General features: G+C 44.8%; 1 protein-coding gene across 1 annotated transcript; it reads left to right on the forward strand.

Moving 5' to 3' along the window:
* Positions 1 to 23780, forward strand: DDO (D-aspartate oxidase). Its single transcript, XM_028104180.2, has 5 exons — positions 1 to 76; positions 1912 to 2087; positions 4978 to 5086; positions 9367 to 9543; positions 21760 to 23780. The coding sequence occupies exons 2-5, from the start codon at positions 1916 to 1918 to the stop codon at positions 22325 to 22327; spliced, it is 1026 nt and encodes a 341-aa protein (XP_027959981.2). The 5' UTR covers positions 1 to 76; positions 1912 to 1915; the 3' UTR covers positions 22328 to 23780.
* The last annotated feature ends 752 nt before the right edge of the window (positions 23781 to 24532 follow it).

Consider the following 24532-nt stretch of genomic DNA (forward strand, 5'->3'; position numbering starts at 1 on the left):
ACCAAGCACTCACTGGGAAAACAAGTGTTGATGCCAGAGCCTTCTGTGGGTTCCAAGACCGCTTTTTCAGAGACAGGTACTTGAATCCTTCTGTTTGCAGCTCAGGGGTCATTCTATACGTACTCTGGGGGCTTGGGGCTGTCTTAATGGGATCAGGTGACTGTGATTCACAAGTCACTGGGCCAGGATGTACCCACCTTGCTGGCTCACTTTTCTCCTCCCTGGCAGCTGGTTGTTCTCAGCCACAGATTATTTTCCCTCTCAACTTAATTTATTAGAGCTATTTTGAGAAAGTTGCTGGGCAGCGGAGCCTGTGAAATAGGAAAGCCAGCAAGGGGATATGCGGGTGCCTTCTTCCTCCAGGGGACATGAGTGGGGCTATGCTCTTCCAGCTTGCCCCCACCCCTCCACTGGTCTCTCCCTTCCCCCAGACCCTTCCCTCTGTCCCGGCAATCCTGTTCCTTCTCAGCTAGCCAGCCCACTAGGGAGGAAGCAGATTAACTAATGGCTGAGGAAATGCATATACTGCTTGAGACATAGAAATAACACTCATTAAACCTCATTGGAGGACTTTAAATTATCATGGAGCCAGAGACTGTCAGAGCTGGAAGAAACCACTGACGGCTGAGCTCCGCCATGTTTGCCCCACTCACAGCAGAACTGCCCAACGCCCTCCAGGGGAAAGGTGAATTTTATGGGCAGGTAGCCATGATCTGCAGGAAAGGGCAACCGTGCCAAGAGGCTCATTTGTAGGCTGGCTTAGCCCAGTGAGCTCACCTGGTACTAGAACTTTGATAAAGATGACATTGGCCAACTGGAATAATTGCATTTTCTCTCTCTGGAGTTTCAGCCTGAGACCCACAGAGAGAGTTAGAGGGTGGGAACAGAAGTGGAAAGACAAGCAGGAAAGCAACAGTGGCTGGGGAAGCTGACGGCTGAGCGAGGCTCTGCGGGCCCCTGCTGCTCAGTGGTGAGGAGGAGGGAGGGTGTCGGGCCCTCATCAACCCTGTAGTTCCCAGGTTGGGTGCCAGTCTCAGGCTTCTGGATGCCCGCCTCCTGCATTTCCATACCGACTCTCAGAAGGAGCTACCTTTGTGAGATAACCTCCGTGGGTCTCTCTTATTTCCATCCCAAAGGAGCTAATAAAGAATTCACATGGCTTGGTTTGCAGATGAGGGAGTTGAGGCTAGGAGGCCATGAGGTGCGCCCCTCCCCCCACCACCATTACTGAATCAGCCCCTGAGTCCGCAGGAAGGAATCCAGGTTCAGGCACGGGGGTTGGGGGACGGGGTGGGGGGGATGAGGGGTGTGGGGTGGGAAAGCAGTGACAGAGGCAGGGGAGAGGAGAGGAGAGTTGGTTTCCAGTTAGAGGGGCAGGAGAGGGGAACGCAGGGTTCAGTTGTTCAAACTTTTTGTCTCGTTGTTGTAACTAAAAACCAGTTTGTAAACGATAAGAGCTGAGTTCCAAATTTGCCCCACGGGTCGTGCCCTCTCAGTGGCCGCTCCTAGGAGGTTTCTGGGAGGAGAGATGGCATCTCCACTGCTCTTGTCCACCTTGCGGACTTCACCAAGCTTCCCAGGCTGTGCCCACAGGAAACGTGGTTTAGGAAGGGGTAGAATGAGTAGAAATCCTGCCCCCCACCCAGTGCAAACCCATTTACCTGTAGTGTGCTTTAAAGGCAACTTCAGGCTGGTTTTGTGCTAAGTCTAAAACTCCATTGAGACGTTGTTGTCCTATACCCCAACATTTAGCAGAAAGAGAGCTTACAGGGGGCTCTCTTTATCCCATGAGAAATGCTGATGGGAAAGACCTCATTTTGAGACCTAAGGAAAGAGTCCTCAAAGCCAGGCCTTGTACTGATGGAAGAACCCTTAAACAAGGTTTATAGCTCACACTTTCTCTCCTCCCAGGCCCATGGATCCAGTACGGATCGCAGTTGTGGGGGCAGGCGTGGTGGGGCTCTCTACCGCCATGTGTGTTTCCAAACTGGTCCCGGGATGCTCCATTACAGTCATTTCAGACAAGTTCACTCCTGATACCACAAGCGATGTGGCAGCTGGCATGCTTATTCCTCATGTCTATGCAGGTAAGACAGGGATTTTAGCTCCTCTGTCAGATATGACAGACATTCTGTGGACAAGGAAAGCTGGATATGCATGTCCCTGTAATGCTCAATTTTAACCTCTTCCTGGTTCATCTGTTAGCAAAGACTCAGTTACACTGCAGGACAAACACAACCTCCAAACCTTAGCAGCTTAAAAGACAAAGGTTCGTTTCTGGCTCGAAGCACATGTCAATTGAGCAGCAGCAAGGGCTCTGCTCATCACCTGGGACCTAAGTGGCTGGGTAGCTGCTGTCTTGGATGTCATCAGTACCTGTGCCTGGGGGGAGACAGCTCTGGGGGAGGGGGGTCTCACCCTAGCAGTTAAAGGCTCTGGCCAGGAAGCAACTTTCATCACTTCTGATGACAGGTCGTTGGCCAGTACTAGTCCCCTGCTCCCACCCCTCTGAAGGTGGCCAGGAAGTCCAGTTCTCTAAGGCTCCCAGAAGGCAGCCAGCCAGAAGTATTTGGTGAAGAGCACTCATGACAACCACAACTGGTAATTCTAAGGCTTTCCACCGATACCAGTCATGACCACCAGCTCAGAAATTACTTGTAATGGGACTAAAACTATCCTCACTTCTAAGCCAGTATACAAACAATCAGTCATATGTATTCGGGCCTAAAGATGCATTGATTTTTTTAAAAACATGTTTACACATGCTTTCCATTCTGTATTCTTCACATGAAATAGAAGGAGGAGGGAAACGGCATTAAATAAAAACCAAAATCATTTTGTAGCCAATGAGGTTTATGCTCACTGTCTCCACTTCCTCATTTCTACTCTCCCCCCCCCCGCTTTAATTTTAGCTTTTATTTTATTTTATTTTTTTTTTAATCAGAGTTACATGTGCACAGGAAATAAGCTCAGGAACCTGGTGTATTTGCAGAATGCAAGTTCACACTTTCTGGACACCTTTCTTGTGACCAGAGTTCTTGTGTCCATTGTCCAGGAACCCCTTGGCTGGCACCAGCCCTGGGTGAGTGGTCAGAAGTCTGCGTGATAGTCATGGAATCATCTGCGAAGGAGGCTCATCTAAGAGTCCGTGCAGGCCATCAAGGCCTGATCTCACTCTTCAGCTAGGTGGTTGGGGCCCCTGGATCAGAGAGTGCTTCACTCTGGTGTTCCAGATAAGGACTTCAGTCTTCTCTTTGGGCTTCTTTCAGACCAACCCCAGTGATAACAGTGATATCTTCTGTGCTCATAAATGTCAGTACCGTATGGGGACCACACCTATTCTACAGGGTTGCTGGGGGATTAATAAGTTAATACACATAAAGCAGTCAGAACAGTGCCTGGTAAGTGCTGTAGCAACAGTCGCGATTATTACCATTACTCCACCTACAGTTTTCTCTTAGCAGTGCTTGAACATGAATTAGATCACCAGGCTGGCTTGTGCTATCCACTGCTGAATTGGGATTGTCCATTCTTTGGGGATGACTCCTACAGCATGTGAGTTGCAGCCACTATTTTGTCGTTAAGGTTTGAAATGGGAACAGAGGGATGCGTTTCAATACAGCCCCAGACACTGGCTTAGATCATTGGGATATAATTCATGTGAGGTCTAATTTAGCTCTTTTTGCAGCTTATTATTCCTTCCTTATTTCTAAGCCAGTGGCCCAGTCTGCAGTTTTGGAAGACAGTGGTGAGTTCATACAGGCACGTGTTTAAGGACGACAGCACAGATCCACCATTAAAGAAATATGTATTGGCACTCTTGTTATAAGTTGTTATAAAACCCTGCTACTGAAATGCCCTCATTGACCTGGGCACTCTGGGGAGCAGGCTGTCTCCAGAGGCCTTTTCATCTCTACCATGAACTCTAGGGACATCTCTTCAGGCAGAGTTTACCCAGCATCCTCTCTGCCTCAACTCCCTCACCTCCTCTATGGCTCCCCGCCCACAGCAGCCCCTCAGGATTATTGTTCCCCAGTCCCTAGCCTGATCCTCAATTCTCCCTCATGACTTTTCCCTATGGATCAGATGGCCAAATTCTTCACCCCATTTGGATTTGTCAGCGCCTCCTGATTATGCTCGCTCTCTGTGCCTGCACTGGACACTACTATTTTGGGGCTTGAACCATGACCCTTATTTCCTCTCTGATAGGATCTGGGTCCAGCCTCTTGTGTTCTGGCGGGGATGCCCGGCTGACAGGGAGCACTGATCCACAGGACTCTGCCAGAGACATGGTGCCTAGTGTGGTCCCTACATGCTCTAGTGACCCAGGGAATGCTACCCTAAGCTATGGCATGAGTCCATGGATTGGAGGGGGATGGAGGCAATGGCAGCCTTGGATGGGGCTGCAGCAAGTCCTTCCTGAGGAGCTCAGCTCCACAATGACAACCTTGTCTCCTTGTATCAGAGGGTAAGGAATCTGGGCTTCCTATTGATGTATAATCCGTTCTCTGTCTGGTTGCCCTGGGCCCCACAGATCTTCCCTTGTTACCCACCATGTTTTCAGGCCCCAGGAAAGAGGTTCTAGGTTCTTTCTTCTATCGTCTCAACTGTGGGGCCAGCTGGATATACCTCCCTCAGCCTGAACTAACTTCTGCTCAGATTGGCTATGGACCCGTCAAGGTCTGGAATATTATCTGGTGCCAAAGACCACCTTCCAGATGGTTCATATATCAGATTTTGTCCTGATTGGCCAATTTACCCTCTGATGATTAATCTTTACATGAACAGAAGTCAACAGCATGTGTCAACATTCAAAACTCTGGTTGCTGATGGAATCTCCACCACAACGTAGTGGTTATCTAAATGTTCCTTCCTGCCTCTTTATTTTCTCTCAGTTTCTAGGAAGGGGCTTGTCTGAAGCATAGTTATCATTGCCACTTTTTTTCTGTTCCGCTTTGCTTTCCCCCGTGGTTACAGACACACCCATTCCCAAGCAGAAGCAGTGGTTTAGAGAGACCTTTGATCACCTATTTGCAATTGCCAGTTCTGCAGAAGCTGAAGATGCTGGTGTTCATCTGGTATCTGGGTAAGAGAGGAAATCTGAAGTTATTTTAGAATTTAGAATGATCTTAACGGACTTTAGAATTCAATATGGGAAATATTGTTGAGCATCTGCTGTGAGCGGAATGCTGAACTAGATGTGAGAGGAAGATTTTAGGCTTTACTCCAAAGAAGTCAAGAAAGACAAGTTATTAGTATATTAATTATATATATTAGTATATATAGTACTAGACTTCTAAAAAAAGATTTTATTTATTTATTTTGAGAGAAAGAGAGAGTAAGCGAGTGTGCAGGAGGAGGGATGGAGGCAGAGGGAGAGAGAGAATCCAAGTAGACTCCATGCTGAGCACAGAGCTGAATGCCAGGCCGATCCCAGGACCCTGAGATCGTGACCTGAGCCAAAAGCAAGAGCTGGTCGCCTAGCCAACTGAGCCACCCAGCCATCCTTATAGTATTAGACTTTTAAACAGCCATTACAGTTTCTCATCACAAATACTATTTTGAGTTTCCTCAGGGATTATGCAGTGATTTACAAATATGGCTAAAAAAACTGATAGCAGGTAAGCACCGAGCTTGGACTATGTACGGATCACGTGGCTGATGGAAAGCCCATAGGTGTGATATTGGAGAATGAGATGTCCCAAAAAAGGAAATGTTGTAGGTAACTAAAGTTACCTTTTGAAGTGCCATTTAGAAACCATATTTTTTGTTATTAATATGATTATTATAACAGTTAAACTTTTGTTTATATTTTTTTTGTAAGGGTATACATACAAGGATATACAGTCATGTAACTCTGCTTTAAAGTTATTGGGATTAGTACCACTTTGTATGATTATTACATCAGCTGGGTACACAGTATATTTTTTATGTTATTTTCAATTTTTAGGGACTACTCTTTTAAAATTTTTTTTAAATTAACATATAATGTAGTATTTGTTTCAGGGGTACAGGTCTGTGAGTCATCAGTCTTACACAATTCACAGCGCTCACCACAGCACATACCCTCCCCAATGTCCATCACCCAGCCACCCCATCCCTCCCACCCCCCCTCCACTCCAGCAACCCTCAGTTTGTTTCCTGAAATTAAGAGTCTCTTATGGTTTGTCTCCCTCTCTGGTTTCATCTTGTTTCATTTTTCCCTCCCTTCCGCTATGATCCTCTGCCTTGTTTGTCCAATTCCACATATCAGTGAGATCATGTGATACTTGTCTTTTCTGATTGACTTATTTCGTTTAGCATAATACCCTCTAGTTAGGAACCATATTTTTGAAATGGTTAGGACATTTCTATTTGATTCTTCTTCTTCTTTTTTTTTTTTTTTTAGAGAGAGGGCAAGAGTGCGGGAGCAGAGTGGGGGCTTGGGGAGGGGCAGAGAGAGAGGGAGAGAGAGAAAATCTTAAGCAACCTCCACACCCATCGTGGAGCCGGATGCAATGCAGGACTTGATCTCATGACCCTGAGATCATGACCTGAGCTGAAACCAAGAGTTGGACACTTAACCGACTGAGCCACCCAGGTGCCCCTCTATTTGATTCTTAATATCTGATTTCAGGAGACATGCATAATTAAATGAAAGAGTTAAAAAAATCCTATTCGGCATATCTAGTGCAGACTAGCATTTAGAATATGACAATATCTTTCTATAGCTTCTTTAAAAGAGATCACTAATCGTTCTGTCACTTTTATGTCTTTAATTTATGACATAACACATATGTCACCTGTGATATCCTATGTGATAACACAGTAATGCCCCATAGCTTTCTGAAGAACAGAGGGATGCTTGCTTTTTACTAAGTTCTCAAAACCACTGCATCTTTTGTACTGTTTGGAAAAATCTGTCCTCTCTCCTCTTTTGCTCAGGCTGTCCGCTGACATTTTCTGCTAGTGAGCACACCTGCATCAGGCAGATTTCTACCTTTTTCCTCTTCTTGCCCCCCCTCACCATCACTAATAGTGTTGACGTCACTAATTTCCCACAGTCTGCACAAGTAGCAACTTTCATTTCTTTTCTACCTTCTGAAGATGAATTGATACTCTAACTCCAAATCTAGCTGATGAGTCACATAGAAAAATTGTTCTCCTTGATTTATGGCCACAATTTGTTTTTGTCCAAAACCAATGTGACCATATCTAACTCACAAACTTTGTCTCTAAGTAATTTTTGGAAACAGTTGTGTCTAAAATCCAAACGTCCTTTCAAGACTAAGACTTTGCCACCATCGAGGATATTAAAAGGAATATACTTCAAGCTGGTCTAAAAGAGAGTTATTTATTTCTTTCACATGAGTGATTCTTGTCCCACTTGCTTCCACAAAAAAAAAAAAAAGAGAGAGAGAGATTTGAATCAGTCAGCTGAAGACAGGAGCAAAAATGTCCTTGAGCATCTTTGGCATAAATGTATAGCCTTATTCATCTGTTCATCTATGCATTTCTTCAAAACAATTTATTCAGCATTCACCAGTATCAGGTACTCACTTAGGTATTAGGGATATAATAAGGAACCATTTAGTATACATTGCTTAGCATATAGTAAACACTCAAAAAATATATGTTGAGTTAATTTTTGAGAAAAAAAGACACAGTCCTGCCCTCATATAGCTTATGGTCCATAGGGAATGTCCTAAATCTAACTAGTTGCAAATAAGACCTGAGTTACCAACAGAAGAGAGTATAGGGCACTACGGAAGTATATCATTGGAGAATAAACTTGCTCTGGGAAGTTTGAGAAGCTACCTGGAACAAAGTGATGTTTCAGCAGAGACCATCCGGACGAGTGTAGGTTAGTCTGGTGACACTGTAGAAGTGAAGGGGACAGAGACAGTGTTAGGGACACAAGGGGCGGCATTCCAGGTAGAGGGAACCGCATATGCGTAGACCTGAGTCTAAGGTGACTGTGGTGTGTTGGAGGGAATGAAAAACATCCAGGGTAATGGGAAGCCATTGAGATTTTACACATTGAAGTAACTGACCATGTTTATATGTCAAAAATATCCTGCCTGTAGTGTGGAGAACAGATGTGTGGAGAGAGAGAGATGGTGGTACAACCGATTAGGTGTTGATTGTGGGGACAGAGAGTAGATGGATTTGAGAAGTTGATGGGACTTGAGACTTGACAGTTGATGGCATGTGGGATGGGGAGAGAGAGAAAGTCAACATAGGTCTGGGTCTGGTTGTGGAGCTCAGAAGAGAAAAGAGGGCTGGAGGCATAGCCCCCTGAGTGTTTGGCCTGTAGACAATGGTGAAGATAGAGAAGGGAAAACCTAGCCCAGGGAGAGTGTGCAGAATGAGAGCAAGAAGGCCCAGTGTGGAGCTCTGCAGCAAACAGCATTCATACCTTCCCCGGGGGCCCCTTCGAATGAATTCCTTAGAGATATATAAATTCTGGTGTGTGAACGACCACATCATGAGCAACTATGTACAGCACTCAAGTGATTTTCCTTGCTATTTTAGAGCAGCGATGATTTACAACACTTATTCCTATTGATGAAAACAGACCAAGACTTGAAAATCCAAACACATGCTTAGCAGTTATTAGTAGCGCTATTACTGGCTTGCTAACAACCAGTATCATTCCAGCCTCATCCACCCTGGCGGTGCTGGTGGCCTAACAGTAACTGGGCTCCTCCTGACAACTCAGCTTCTCTTACTGACAGTGTGAGGGGATGACCCACAACTTAACTCGTAATTCGCACTCTGCCTCCTCTACACCCACCATGGCTCACTCCAATTTAGATATTTTGTTTGGAATTGAGGGCAACCTTTAAGCTTCTGATGGATGCTTACAACTTACATAAAATGTTCTACAAGACACCAAAATCTTTCCTCAAAAATGCATAATCATAAGTCAATAAAAAAAGTCTGAGCAATAGCTCTTTAGGAAAAAAAAAGCATTAAATCCAATTTTTAAAACATAACTTTTAAATGTCTTATTCCCCTCAATCATGAACATTTCAAACTTAGCTGCTGAATTACCTGAACCCAAGAGAATGGAAGAGTAGATCTTTTTCTTTTTATGTGTATGGGAATTGTGTTTTAATTTTTATTTATTTTTAAAGATTTTATTTATTTATTTGAGAGAGAGCACAAGAGGGGGACAGGGGGAGAGGGAGAAACAGACTCCCCACTGAGCAGGGAGCCTGATGCAGGGCTTGATCCCAGGACTCTGGGATCATGACCTTAGCCAACTGAACCACCCAGGTGCCCCAGGAAGTGTGTTTTTAAAATGCTTTAGAGAATGTCACGTGGGGTTCACAGGAAACGTATTTCACAAAATTTCAGGAAATTTTTCCACATGTATTTGAGTTGGCAGATATTTCGAAGCATTCCTACGGAAGAAGTGCCATTCTGGGCTGATGTGGTTCTGGGGTTTCGAAAGATGACTGAGGCTGAACTGAAGAAATTCCCCCAGCATGTGTTCGGTCATGCTTTCACGACTCTGAAATGTGAAATCCCTACTTACCTCCCATGGTTGGAGAAGAGGTCAGTTGAAATGGCTCCTTGCTGCTTCCTTTATCTATCATAGCCATAAATAATTTCATAGCTCCTCATAAAATAGGTATGGAAAATTCCCTGTGGTTCCTCAGAGCTCGTCTGCAGTGTGTCCTGTTGCTCCCAATGGCCAGGGCTGTGTCAAACAATCTGAAGACAGTATTTGTGTCACAAACAGTAAATGACACCACACCAAGAGTAACACATCCATCTTATTCTAGTGCATGATTCATGGTTCTTTTTTATGCTGCATGATTTGGTCCCCAGCCCACCAGTAAGTAAAACCCACTCATCGACACAGTACCTTAGATTTCCTCATTTGTAAAATGGAGACTTTTAGAGAGTATATTTCCAGCTATCAAATTATATGATTTGCTCCAGTTCTTTAGATGGAGAATCTTAAGCTTATTATAAATTGTTTTTGAAATTTTTTTTCATTAGTGATAGAGAAAATAGCTTCCTTATTTTCTTTGTTATAATTGAGACCTCTAAACCTGAGAGGTCATATCTTATCTAGATTAGGTAATTGCTTCCTCACCAAGTTCGGTCCAAAATACCTTGAACTTGCATTTTGGCCTGGTTTTCGGGACTTCCTGATTCCACTTAGTTAGAAAACACATCAAGAGCATCTTTATTTGAGACACGTCAATAAATTTCTCTTCAGTCTAGAAACTGTAAGTGTATTGAGGGTTGTGAAACATTGGCCTTTTCAATCCCCAAATCTGTATGTTTGGTAGATAAAGAGGGACAAGGTGAATTATTGTGTAAACGTTGGAAAAGTGACTCGGGCTAGGAGTGGCAACGACGATCCGGTCCCAGGTGTGGGCCATAGGATAATTGATTCCTACAATTCACTAATCCCACGATTCTGTTTTCGACATCTATGTCTGAACCTGGCACTGTGTTAGAAGCTGGTCCAAAAAAAAAGGATAAAATATGATCACTTTTCTTAAGGAATTCCGAGTCTGACGAGGGTGATGGTGTGCGTGTGTTTGTGTGTGCATGTGTGTGTTTATGCATGTTAATTAACAATCACAGTGACTCCTATGGTAAGGGGCGTACAGATTTTGAGGGTGGATTGGGAGCACAGAAGTGGGGGCCTAAGTCTGTTAGGCTCATGTCAGGAGCATCACAATATATCTCTGTAGCTTTTATAAGTGTTCTTCTTGCTTTTACCTGTTAGCAATTTATATGGGACATTTTCCTTTTGTAAGTTCCAGTCTTCATTAGACCCACCCTTTCATGCCTTGGTCACTGGGTCTTAAACCATGTTTGCATGCTAAATTTGACCCTGTAGATATCAGCTGATAAATAAACATTTTGAGCCATCCTTTGATGAAGCTGCCCATCGGCCAACAGTCAAGTTTCAGCAGCATCACGATCTTTCCCTCTGCAGTACATTTTCCTTGTAGTACAAAAATGACCAGAAATAGGAAATTGGAAGTGTTAATGCTAGCGATTTGAGATGGAGGTATCATATACTTTATCTTAATTAAATTTGGATAAAGGGAAATTATTAGGCATGCCACAAGGGGCCGAGCTTTACTGTCATTATGGTACTATGTACCATTTTGTTTGATTATGATAAAAAATGGAAGAACATGTATAAAATGTCGAGTCTAAAAAGTGAGGTGTCATTAGAGAGGTTTATAACTTGGGGCTACAGTTTCATTATTATCCCCACATCTATTGTTTGCCTCCTTTGTCTTGGACTTTTTTCTCCATGTTCAGGAAGGTCTATAGAAAACCTGGCTGGATCCCTGTGGTCTTCAGCAGATCAGGCAGAAGCAGGGAAGGGAGACTCCTGCAGAGTGTTTGTCCCCATCACAGAGACTGGCAAGGGCTGGCTCCTCTGTGTGGAAATGGCGGGGGGTCAGGGATGGTAATGGACACAGAGATAAGGGAAGTGGATGAATTTGTATAACCCTTTACCCAGATTCCTAACAGTTTCTTTGTCATTTTCACTCTCTCATATATAAAAATGCAGGTATATTTTTTACATTTTTTCCCAGAGCCATTTAAGAGTATGTTGCAGACATGATGCCCCATGATTTCTAAATATTGCCATGTGTATTTTCTAGGAACAAGGATATCCTTTTACATAAACAGAGTACTATGATAAAAATCTAGATATTTATGTTGATACTGGAATCTATGGACCTCATTCATATGTTGCCCCCAAAAGGTCCCAGTAAGGTCCTTTGTATAGAGACACCTGGTCCCCGATCCAATCCATGGTCACACATTACATTTAGTTATCATGCCTCTTCAGTCTGTAGTCTGTCTTTGTCTCTGATGACCTTTATAACTTTTGAAGAGTACAGACCAATTGCTTTGTAGAAGGTCTCTCACGTGGGATTTGTCAAAGATTTCCTCATGATCAAATTAAGGTTATATGTTTTTGGTGGAACCGCACAGAAGGAATGTTGGCTCCCTAGCGCGTCATATTAGGAGGCACGTCGTGTGGGTGTGTCCCCTTCTGGTGACGTTAACTTGGATCACCTGGCCTGCCAGTTATCTCCAATGTGAATTTACTACATTTTCCCTTTGTAATTACTAAACGCTTTGTCAAAGTACACCTTGAAGTTGTGTAAATACCCTGCTCCTCATTAAACTTTAGCCTACTAGCTTTAGCTCTCATTCATGGTTCTTGACTCAATCATTACTACAATGTTTGCCAAGTGATAATTTTGTTCTTTTAAAGATTTTATTTATTTACTTGAGGGGGGAGGGACTAGAGGGGAGAGCAAGGGGGTGTGCAGAGGAAAGGGGAAAGAATCTCAAGCAGGCTCCCCCAAAGCAGGGCTTGAGCTCACAACACCTCACTTGAGCCGAAGCCCAAGAGTCGGAGGCTTAACGGACTGAGCCACGCAGGTGCCCTGCCAAGTGATAATTTCTAACTCTTTCCACATTTGGTTTGCTTTCTCCTATAAGGAAAAACTGCCCCCCCCATGTTTATTCAGTTATTTATTTATGTCAGTATGGACTCGGGGATTCCTATTTTATTCAATGAATTATAATCTATTAGTCTTATTGTTTATTTTGATGTTCAAATTGCCTAACATTTGGCCAGTGGGAGCCCCTTCAAGCTGCTCTTGTGTCTTTTTGACATTTCTGCATCTCTAGCACTTTCTTACTTTTGGGCACAACAGCATTCCACACACTCCAATTTTGAGAAGAAAAACATTTTCTTTTCATGAATATTTCCTTCCATCTCTTCCTTAAAACAAACCTGATGCAATGCTACATTTTAAATTTTTATATTCAGTGCAGAAATAAAATGCCTTTACTCTGTCTCCCTTCTACTTCCCTTTGTGCCCTGAAGTTTCCTTCTGTTGTGATTTTGGAGTGTAGAGAACACGCCCAACATCAGACCCTCCTCTACCGCATTCAGCCTGGGACAAGAATACATACAAGAGCCCATATGGGTATGTGTAAATATTTCCAAGTTCCAAATCAAGCTGACAAATCATTAAATAAAATATCGTTTATCCCTTTACTTTAACAACTATGATGTGCAACCACATTTAGCAATCTTGGATTCTCAGGAGTGCTGCACAGTAACGTGGTGGCAGGGGACTCTAGGTGCACGCCATGAGACACCCTAGTCCGTACACCCAAGCTCTATTCAGACTTCACCCCAATAGCTGTCCTTTGGCCACCCCTTGGGCAAGGGTGCACACAGTGGCATGGTCTGCCCCTCAGAGGAAGACAGTGCAGGCCCTGGAAGTGGGGAGAAAATATGGGGATCGTGGGTTCCCAGCTCACTGGGACTGGAAGTGAAGGAAGAGGGGCTCTCCCTGGCTGCATCCGTTGGCCCCACATACTCATTTCTCATGCACAGCTGGAGAAGGGCCAGAGTGGGGTCCTCTAAGTGGCCCAATGGAAGGGAGGTATAGCTCCAATTAGCCAGGGTAAGTTCTAAGTCCTAGAAGTAGTCTTGAGCTTATGGTAATCACGTGTGTGTGTGTGTGTGTGTGTGTGTGTGTGCGCGTGCGCGCGCGCGCATGTAGTTTCTTCTAATTTTTCAATGAAGTATTGGATATAAAGTCTAGACAGAAAACTTAAATAGAAATTCTTCCTGGGAGAGAGGGTGTATTGCTTTCATTTTGCTTTAAGAGATAAACAGTGGATAAGGTTCTTGGAAGATGGGGAGTTTTGCGGGGCAGGGGAAGCATGAGGGCCCGGAGCACCTGAATAGGTGGCATTGCTATGGGAGAGAGGGGAGGCAGGGAAACCAGCATCACCCCCAGTGCATGCATCCCTTCTCTGAGGAGTCTTCCTAAGCTTCCCAGTTTGCTGGGGCTGCCCTGGGCAGGGGGAAGCATCCCCTTGCGTGGGGGAAGGGCACAGTGAGTGAGGGCCAGTTCCCAGCATGGCCGCCACCCCAGCTGCCCTCCCACTCTGGTTGAGAATAAATGTGTTAGCTCTGGGGGCCACCCTCAACCACTTTCACATGGAAACAAATATTATCTGGATGATTTGTTCTTCGTGCTTCTAAAGTATCACCTTCTGGAAAACAGGCCCCATATTTCCATAATGACCTTCTTTTCAGGCCTAATTTCTAACTGTGGGATGAAGACCTGGGAAAAATCCTGCTACCGTCTCATTAGTTGGAAGCCTGCTGTCAGCATTTCACTCAACTTAAAATAACCTGGAGTCCAGTGGTACTTTGTGCCAGAGGGAGCCACCTCCTGAGAGCAGTGCCATTGGCCTGATGACCAGTCAGCTAGGGTTCGTGCCTGGGAACACTCTGGTTCCTGTCGGATTTTAGGCAACAGAGTCAAGGAGAAGAGGCCTGAGGGGCTGCTCTTGTCCCCCCTAGAGTCCTGGGGAGGTCTTTGTCAGTCCATGTATTGGATACACACATCCGCCATGACAGTAGGCCCGGATGTGGGTGCCTCAGACAGACAGTACACACACCCTTGTCCCACCGACCCCCCATTCTATCCTTTCAGCACTGTCTTGTGTCCCTGATACCTTCCTCTTCCTCCTGTGCCCCCCACTCCCCAAAGCGAGGCCTGCACAGATAGCACACAGGGCCTCTCTCTGTGGAGATCAGCTGTCCTCTCTTCCCTCAGGGCCTGACATCTGGCCAGAAAGCCAACGTGGGGCAAGAAGAGAGCCATGTGTCCCCTTTCCTCCTGAGGCAGGCTTTGTAGGGCAGGGACTCCTCCATGCCCAAGGCTAGCCTTTCGGGCAAGGATTTCAAGCCAAGTGAGAGGCAGGGTGGCATTGTGGTGAGGGGGTAGGACCCCTGGGCCTCACTCTGTGGGCTGCCGCCTGCTCTTCTCCACCAGGGTGAGCCCCGCTGGGAAGCCACACAATCACTGCTTGTTCCTCACACCCAGGGTCTGTTGTGCACCCTCCTACACCCCTTCCACACAATGGGAGCGTTCAGCCTACAGTGTTCTGACTCAAAAACGGGCTTTTCACTCAGCAGGCCGCACAAAAATGTCTCCAGCGTAAGCTCCAGCCTTCTGAAATAATATAAACTTTCAGGAAAGACAAAAAAAAAAAAAATGTTTTTAACCGAAATTGAGATCTTCAGCTTTTTTCAAAGAACAGAAGGGATCATCTCCCTCTCAAAAAGAGAAATGATGCCCAATAATATCCAGAACAAACAAAAGAACAAAAACCCCTCAGAGGTTTAATCAGCCATGCAGATCATGTTTTATATCCTCAGCCAGTGGAGTCATATTCTGCTGCTTTTTACTTGCCCCGGCCAGGAAATGAATCACAGAGGCAGTAAGTCAACTGAGCCTGTCTCTTTGCCAGACGTCCTACCTAAATAAATCATCCCGGCTGGATCAGGATCGTCCTGCCTGTGACAACATCGGGAAAGCTGGGTGCCTCATTTCTGTGCTGGGGAACCCTGTAACTTAGGTGCATTGCTTTCTTTCAGGAGGCCATGCTTTATACTGTGGCCCTGATAAGGCCCACGCTGACCACAGCACTGACCACAGCACTGACCACACTGAACTGCTCTCTCGGTACTTCCTTCCCATGGGTAAAACAAGGCCTCACGGTTACTTTCCCTGTCTCCCATCTCCTGTAGCTTCTGTTCTCCCACTTGGCCTGACTCACAGCAGTGCCTCGGAAAAAAACTCATGTGGCTCCCCCAGGAGTTGGACAGAAATATGGATTGTACATCAGGAACGTGACAGATCGGCCCTGCCTTATAAATGTCCAGCTTGCAAAGGTGCCTTCCTGTGTACAGCAGACCCCTGCCTCCCCAACACTAACACGCACCTTGCCGCTGGAGCCCAACTGTCCTTTTCCAGGCTTCTAGGTATTTCTGCCTCCTCCCAGCACCTGTGGCCTCTGACCAGAGGAGCTGTGGACAAATGATGGTCCCAGATGCAAGCCTAACGTGAGCACCCGTTTTCTGCCTGGCTTTGCAAGGCCGAAGTGGGAGGATACCAGCCAGGCAGGTGCAGAATGATGGTGTTTGGTTTTTCTGATGATGGCAACAAGGTTAGCGGGGAATAGATGGAGGCTGTGTGTGGTGTGGTAGCCTTAGGTGTTTCCCGTGGGGCGTCAGTAGCTGCCCAAAGGCAGCGCTACAGGTGACTTGTTCCCTGAAGCCCCACCGCCTGGTCTGACTCAGGGTGCCCGGCTGCTCCCCCCGAGGACCACCCTGCCCATGGAAGCCCTGAGCCTCGTCCACACAAGGGACCAGAGGCCGCTGCACTCCTGAATGGAGCATGCAAGTTCATGGCGTGGTCAGAGCCGGGATGGATATTCTGAGAAGTGGGAAATAGAAAGCAGTTGATTTTATCAGAATATGCATTGCAAGGAAATGAGTGAGGAATATGGCCGTCAGATGAGATCATGTGGTCAGGTCAGTATTAGACTATATATAAAACACAAGAAATCCCATGTATTCTTCACCCAGATTCCCCAAATCCTAAACTTACCATATTTGCTTTATCCTTTTGCCTCTAAATATATGCCTTTTTTTCTGAACCACTTGAGAGAAAGCTGCAGATGTGATGCCACTTTACCCCAAATACTGAATATGTATTTCTTAAACTCAAGGCCATTCTCTTATATAACCAAGGTCAACTAAGCAGAATGAGGGCATTAAATTAACGTGGGTATATTTCTGAAATCTACAGACCTTATTCAGATTTTGCCAATTGTCCCAATAATATATATTACAGCAAAAGAAAATCCAAGATCATACATCACATGTTGCAAAAATATATATTTATCATATATACTTATATATATGTGTATATATATGTGTGTGTGTATATATGCTATATATATTCATTAGAAGCAAGTGACTAGGTTCAGCCAACATTCAAAGGGAGGGGAATTAGGCTTCAGCCTTAAAGGGTTCAAAGAATTTGTGGATATATCTTGAAAACATCACCATTGACCCTCTGAGTACAAATTGTTTACATTCCTACCACATGTAAAATATGCATATATATGTAAGCATATATATGTATATTTAAAATCTAACTATTATAAGTTATTTTAGGTATAGCTACACTAAGTGTCACTATGAAGGAACAGTGACCTTTTTCTTTTTTCCTCTATTTTATTCCTTATTAGATGATGTAGTCTTTTGTTTGTTTCAAGTTTTTAAATTAATTAATTAATGAATTTTAAGATTTTACTTATTTATTTGTTAGAGAGAGAGAGAGCGCGAGCAGGGGGAGCTGCAGGCAGAGGGAGAAGCAGGCTCCCTGATCTACAGGCCACCCAGGCATCCCTCAAGTTTTTATTTAAATTCTAGTTAGTTACATTTAGTATAATATTGGTTTCAAGAGTAGAATTTAGTGATTCGTCACGTATGTGCAACACTCAGTGCTCATCACAAGTGCCTTCCTTAATACCCATCACCCATCTAGCTCATCCCCCCTCTCACCTCCCCTCCAGCAACACTCAGTTTGTTCTCTAGAGTTAATAGTCTCTTACGGTTTGCCTCCCTCCCTTTTACCCCCTTCCCCTGTGTTCATCTGTTTTGTTTCTTAAATTCCATACGAATGAAATCATATGGATTTGTCTTTCTCTGAGTGACATATTTCACTTAGCATAATACCCTCTAGTTCTATCCACGTCATTGCAAATGGCAAGATTTCATTCTTTTTTATGGCTGAGTAGTAGTCCTGTGTGTGTGTGTGTGTGTGTGTGTGTGTGTACACACAGTACCTCTTCTTTATCTATTCATCAGTTGTTGGACATTTGGGCTCTTTCCCTAGTTTGGCTATTGTTGATAATGCTGCTATAAACTTCGGGGTGCATGTACCCCTTCGAATTAGTATATTTGTATCCTTTGGATAAATACCTATCCAAAGGTATTGCTGGGTCATAGGATAGTTCTATTTTTAACTTTTTGAGGAAACAGTGGACTTCTTCTATGAATCTGTGTGCATAGTACTATTTGCCAAGTGAGCTTTTAAATTAGGTTTCCTTTTAATCTCATTTTCAAATAGACCGGACACAGTTAATTTTTTGATCACTGTTATAAGGTGTCATGCTTCAGGCTTGAAGCAAGGATTAATTTTTTTAGTTGACTATGTCTAATAACGCATACATAAGACATCACAAAATGCTTCCCAAAGCCAGGCCTACACCCTCCCCCCCCCAGGTTCTTGGTCACTGTGCTCGCCCAGCCTCCTTGCCTCTCTCTCCATCTCTAGCAATGGCCTCCTAGCTCTTCACTCTTTCTCTCATCAGTGGCTCAAAAACTCAATGCTGTTTTCCTCATTCCAACGCACTTGAAACTATAGCAGCAGTGGGGAGAACTGTCCTCTTTCCAGCTCTGACACCTGGGGTTCCGCTGCTCAGGCCTGACTCTCACCAATTCTCTTCACATCAGGCCCCTCAGGCTCTGGTCCTCAGGCTCTGGCCCTCGTCCCCTAACGAGCAAGTTCTAGCCAGCGTGAGGAGTCAGCTGGGGAACACATACCACGCCATCCCCTCTTCTCTCTACCCTCCTTGGTGGGCACCAATTTTCCAGAAGCAATCTGGTTTGCAGAGAAGCCTCCTGACCTTCATGCAGACAGTCATGTACCCTCTCACCCCAAAGCCATCTTGAATCCTTAGAAGAGTTTTTACTTTGTATTTGTATAATCCACAGGCCTATTTGGATCATCTTCCCAGAATAAAGGTACAAGCTATTAAAATGTTACCAGAGGAGTGTTAAAATGGCTGTATTTGGCCAGATGAAAGTGCTTTAACATTTTATATGACAAAAACGATGTTTTCCCCCAGTTTCTACTCATTAGGCTCCCCAGACAATTTTGGGTCTAAGTCTCAGCAGGTGAATTCCAGGCACACACGGCTTCTAGGGCAGTACCTTGGCTCCGCTGCACCCCCTATTCTGTCCCTGCTGGGCCGCACCCCACATCCTGCCCTGACCTCCCGCTCCCGGTTCCTCCCTCCTGAACCCAGAGGCCAAGCGCTGTGGTCAAAGCAGCCTCATCCCTCGTACTAGAGCTCACAGGGCCTTGCCTTCCCCCCATGACCCCTCTCCCCCAGTGGGTCTCCACACTGAACCCCCACCTCCCTATTTCTTTCTCTTTTTTTTCACTCTTTTTAAAAAAGATTTTATTTATTTATTTGGCAGAAAGAGAGAGAGCACACAAGCAGGGGGAGTGGCAGGCAGAGGGAGAGGGAGAAGCAGGCTCTCCATTGGGCAGGAGCCCGATGTGGGGCTTGATCCCAGGACCCTGGGATCATGACCTGAGCCGAAGGCAGACGCCCAATGGACTGAGCCACCCAGGCGCCCCACTCACCTCCCTATTTCATGCTGCCCAGGATTCCTCTCTTACATGGCTTAGGCTGCGGCAGGTGATGGGAGGTGGGGTGCAAGGATGCCTCTAGTCCCATGAGAAGAGAGAGGATGAGGAGACTCCCCTTTGCTTCTGGGATGTGGGGTGTGTGTGTGTGTATAAAGAAGTGCTTAGTGGAGCCCCATCCCTCTCAGGGCCACATGTGCTCAATTTCCTTCTTGCTGAACCCCGCACCCCCACACACACTTTATGCTTCAGGCTGACGTGGTCCTGCAGAGGGCTGACTTTTAGGTTTGGTGAAAATGGGCACCCTTGGGTTTTAGCATGATGACCAGGAGACATTGGTCTGGTGCTATTTAGTGAGCACAACTTCTTGAGTCCCCCGTCTCCACATTTCCTCATGGGAGGTTGGGACAAGGCATTCTCCCTATCTAGAATGAGGTCTTGCTCAGTTGCAGGAAACCCTACGGGGAAAGTCTCCAAGCTTATACCCCCAACCATGTCATCCAAAACCCCCGAAGAAAATAACTACCTTGTATGGTTGTAAAAGTGCTTGGTCACCCAACATACAGCTTCCAGGTATGGTTTCCTCCTACACCCTGGTGCCCCCTGATGCGTTGCCCGTGGGATGACAAGAGTGACTGGGCATCACCACGCGGTTGTATCGCAACAGTACAAGGATGATGGCGCCCTGGCACATTCAGTAAGTTCCCTCCTGGGGTCAAGGCCAGGGAGGCATTCAGCACCGCAAGCCTGCAGGGGCCTTCCAATCGCTATGATAATTTCAGAAGTCTCCAGGAAGAGAGTGGGCTTTCATTAGTAGCAACCAGTGGGGGACCCTTGAAATGGAAGAAGAGGACATTTGCGCTTGTTGAATTTATACATAATATTTATAAAAACCCTGTGGACTCAACATTCTTATCCTTAGGTAATAGTTGAGGAAACAAGCTCAGTTCGGTCAAGTCCCCAGGCTGGTAAAATTCCTTTATTTCTCTGAATTAGGAGAATAATTCTGAGTTTTAATTAGAATAGTTGGAACACAGAGCACAACGGTTAACTATCGACACGTGGAATCCACAATCTATTAAAAGGAAAACCAAGATAATGTTCAAATAATAATCAATGTAAAACATTTTTTGAAGTCCAAACGTCATTCTATTAAACCACTGAATGTAAGTGATAGATGGGTGTGGGGAGCAGGCAAACGCCTTTTGGATTTTATAGTAGCATAGCAACTATACCTTTTCCCACACCGCTCCCCCCATTAAAAAAAAATACCGAGGAACTACAATGTGCTATGTGCTGTGTCAAACTTTTTCCAGATGCTGTCTCATTTCATTTTCACAAGGAGCCTATGAAGTCAGTACTGGTATCTCCAAATTATGGATGGAGGATTAAAGTTCACAGAAATTAAATAACTTGACCAAGGTCTTCTGATTGGTAAAGGGAAGAGCCCTCCTAAACTCTTTTTAAACATCTTTTCTTTACATTCACTATTTTAAGGAATATTAACACACTGCAATATGTTGGTCAGTATCACCACAAAATTCATAGGTGATTGTATTAAAACTAATGCTGTTGAACTGTACACCTAAAAATGGTTAAGAGAGTGAATTTTATGTTCTGTGTATTTTACCACAATTAAAAAAAAAAAAGATTTACAGGACCTAGATAAGCCATTTCCTTAAAAAAAAAAAAAAAAGATTTATTTATTTATTTTAGAGAGAGAAAGTCCGCCTGCATGAGAAAGAGTGAGGAAGGGGCAAAGGGAGAGGGAGGGAAGCAGACTCCCCACCGAGCCAGGAACCCAACCATGCGGGGCTTGATCCCAGGACCTCGAGATCATGACCCCAGTGGAAACCAGGAGTCCCACACCCAACCTACTGAGCCACCCAGGTGCCCCAAGCCCTTTCTTTTTGTTATGGATATACTTGGTCCAAAATATCATTATCAACCACAACTCTCAGTCCATCAGCTGCAAATATTCTGCATTCGTCTCGTGCTAACATTCCTGTGGTAGACATAAAGTGGGGGGTGTGACCCCTGTTCCAAACATCTAGTTAGGGAGACCAGAATAAAGAAAAGGAACATCCAAGAGTTAAGAATATGAGACAAAATGCCTAAGGCTGCAAATTTAGGTGCTAAATAAATGGCATAAAAAAAAAGGCTAGGGGATTTAAAATACGGATTGATTTAGTACTCATTTAGCAGCTAGTATGATACAGGAACTTTGTAAAACATGAAAAGGACAAGACATTTGTTTTGAATTTTTGAAACAGGTTTTCATTTAGGTTCCAGTTTAGGAATCCCCAGTTTCCAAGGATGCGAGGCAGTCGGTGGCTAAGAATTTGACCTCCTTGGGCCCTGGATGTGGTGGCCTTGCCCATCATTTCCTGTGAGGGTTTGCGCAGGAAGCTGCTGAGGTTCACTTAATGGTCTCTCTCGTTCTTCCCAGGTTAAAAGGAAGTGGGGTCCTGATACTCACCCGACGAATAGGAGACCTGTGGGAGCTTCATCCATCCTTCGACATCGTGGTCAACTGCTCAGGCCTTGGAAGCAGACAGCTTGCAGGAGACTCAAAGATATTCCCTGTGCGGGGCCAAGTGCTCAGAGTTCAGGCTCCCTGGGTGAAGCATTTTATCCGAGATGGGAGTGGGCTGACATATATTTATCCCGGCATATCCAACGTAATCCTGGGTGGAACAAGGCAAAAAGGAGACTGGAATCTGTCTCCAGATGCAGAAATTAGCAGAGATATTTTTTCCCGTTGTTGTGCTCTTGAGCCCTCCCTCCATGGAGCCTGCGACATCAGGGAGAAGGTGGGCTTAAGGCCCTTCAGGCCAGGCTTGCGGCTGCAGACAGAGCTCCTAGCCCAGGACGGTAGGAGGCTGCCCGTGGTCCACCACTACGGCCATGGGAGCGGGGGCATCTCTGTGCACTGGGGCACTGCTCTGGAGGCCGCCAGCCTGGTAGGCGAGTGTGTCCGAGCCCTCAGGACCCCCACTTCCAAGTCAAAGCTGTAGGTGACATGAAGTGACAGCAAATGGCCCCGGAGACTATCGATCAAAATATAATCTAAGCACCAGAACTGATTCCAATAACTTTTCCATTGCATGAAAGTTTAATTAGATATATCTTTGTTTTCAAAATTAGAAATGATGCAATATGAATCCTTAGTAGCCTTAGGACTAGTACTAACCTAATCTAGTACCAGTGTAGAATTAGGCTTAAGTCTACTACTAATGACATAGGGCATAAAACTCTATTTTTGTTAAAAATACTTGTTATAGAATAAGATTTCTCTTAGATCCGGTGTTCAAAGCTCTGTGCTTATTTACAAGGATGCTGGAAACTGTAGGGATTTTGACATCTTTTGGCTAATAAATCCACCGCAAGAGATAATGTATGGAAAACACTTAACTCACTGTCAGTTGCAGAGACGCCCATGATGTTTGTGGGTTGCATTCAAGTGAGCATTATAGTCCCTCTAAATAAAATACACGGTGATCATGCAACACAGGCTTATTACATTTAACAGAAGACAAAGCATGGTTCCTCCTAGTACTTGTGGCAACCTCTTCCTCCCCTCAGCTGGTCATGATGTTTAGAAGACAGGGATGAAGTTACCTATGAACATGGCATCAGCTCAATAGCTGTCTGGAGTCAGTCACCTACGGGTGGTACTTTCCCTTACTACAAATGACTGAGCACTCTCGCTTGTTGCGTGGTTGACTTTGCCCAAGCATTTTTGAAGATTGAGTAGCAGGTGCAGCCAAAGAGCTAATTTGCTGATTAGGATGGAACAATCATTGTGAATGAAATATATCCAAAGAGTTTTCTGCAAGTTGTAAAAAACAAAAAACAAAAACTCCTGGGAAGGAGGGGAAATGTGTCATGATAAAATAAGTTTGGGAATTGCTGAAATAAATTAATCTAACCTGGTTTCTTGGCTCAGGTCTGCTCAGAGTTAATCTGTTCATATGTATTGTGAATGCTCAGGAGGGTTTTGGCTTTAATGAATGGTAAAGGAGGTGCTAGTCACTAAGGTAAGGACGCTTTAGAGAAATAGATGTAATTTTAATTTTAATTTTGGCAGGAGATGGCTGGTGTTTAGTGATAATAAGTTCTATTTTGGACATCCGGGGTTGTGTGTGGGGGGGGTGAGGTTGGCAAAGAGAAGGTGGGAAAGAGAAAGCCCCCAGCATAACTCCATTTTACTGTTTTGTTCACTGAGCTTTTGCATATGATTTTTTTTTTAAAGAGAACATTCGGCTGGAAGAGGGAGTGAGGGAGAGAGAAGGAGAGAGAGAAGGGAATGAGAGAGACAGAGAGAGAGAGAGAAAACCAGCGTACTAGATGATCTTAATCTTTCCTTGTAGTGTTAGAAAGCCTCCAGTGTGCTTCTTCCCCACAGGTTCCCACCAGGGGGTGGTATTGTATCAAATTCAGATAAACTGGGAACTCTGAAAATCGAGAAATGACTAAAATAAAAAAATGGATACCAGCTGTGTGGAGTGACTGTGTGATTCTTTTCAGGTTTTGGAGTTTATATGCCACGATCGTAATTGTTCTGTGTAAAGTATTTGAGAAACATGCAAACTTAGGCTGACCACACACGTACATGCGTGTGTGTACTCGTTGCATTCTGTGAGAAATACTAAGACATGATAAAATGGCATTTTAAAGAGAAGGAATAAAACATTTCATGGTTAAAATGAAGATCCAGACGGCCGCTTAAAGTAGGTATGGTTCAGTTGTGTTTACGATGGTTTGAAGTGTACTCATTTGCTCCTTATGCCCATGGTTTAGATCCTGCAGCATTTCCGTTTCAGGTACGTAGGCTCACATTCCATGCTGCTGTCTATTTGCTACTCTAGGTCAGTCTGCTTTTATTTTTCTAGTCCGACTGAAAGATTGAAGGCTTTCCATGCCCTGATTCCATGTTCACTAATTGCTAAATATTTGCTCCCCGTGTCTCTTAAAAGTTTATTCATTTTGGTCAGCAGCTGCCAACGTGGGCTGCACGCTAGAATCAACTAGAATCACCTAGGAAGTTTTGAAAAAATACCGATTTCCAGCGTGCTATATTAACTTAGACTCTTTGGCAGGTGGTATGGGACCCCTGCATCAGTATTTGCTCAAACCTGCCCACAGAGTTCTAACCTACAGCTGCAGGCAGCTGAGAACTACGGAGCACTCGTCCCTCCTCTCCTCCTAGGACTCCAGAG

This window comes from Eumetopias jubatus, unplaced genomic scaffold (assembly GCF_037043125.1).
Source record: "Eumetopias jubatus isolate StellerSeaLion01/CBP00866 unplaced genomic scaffold, mEumJub1_p1.0 scaffold_6, whole genome shotgun sequence".
In the NCBI taxonomy this organism is placed as follows: Eukaryota; Metazoa; Chordata; class Mammalia; order Carnivora; family Otariidae; genus Eumetopias; species Eumetopias jubatus.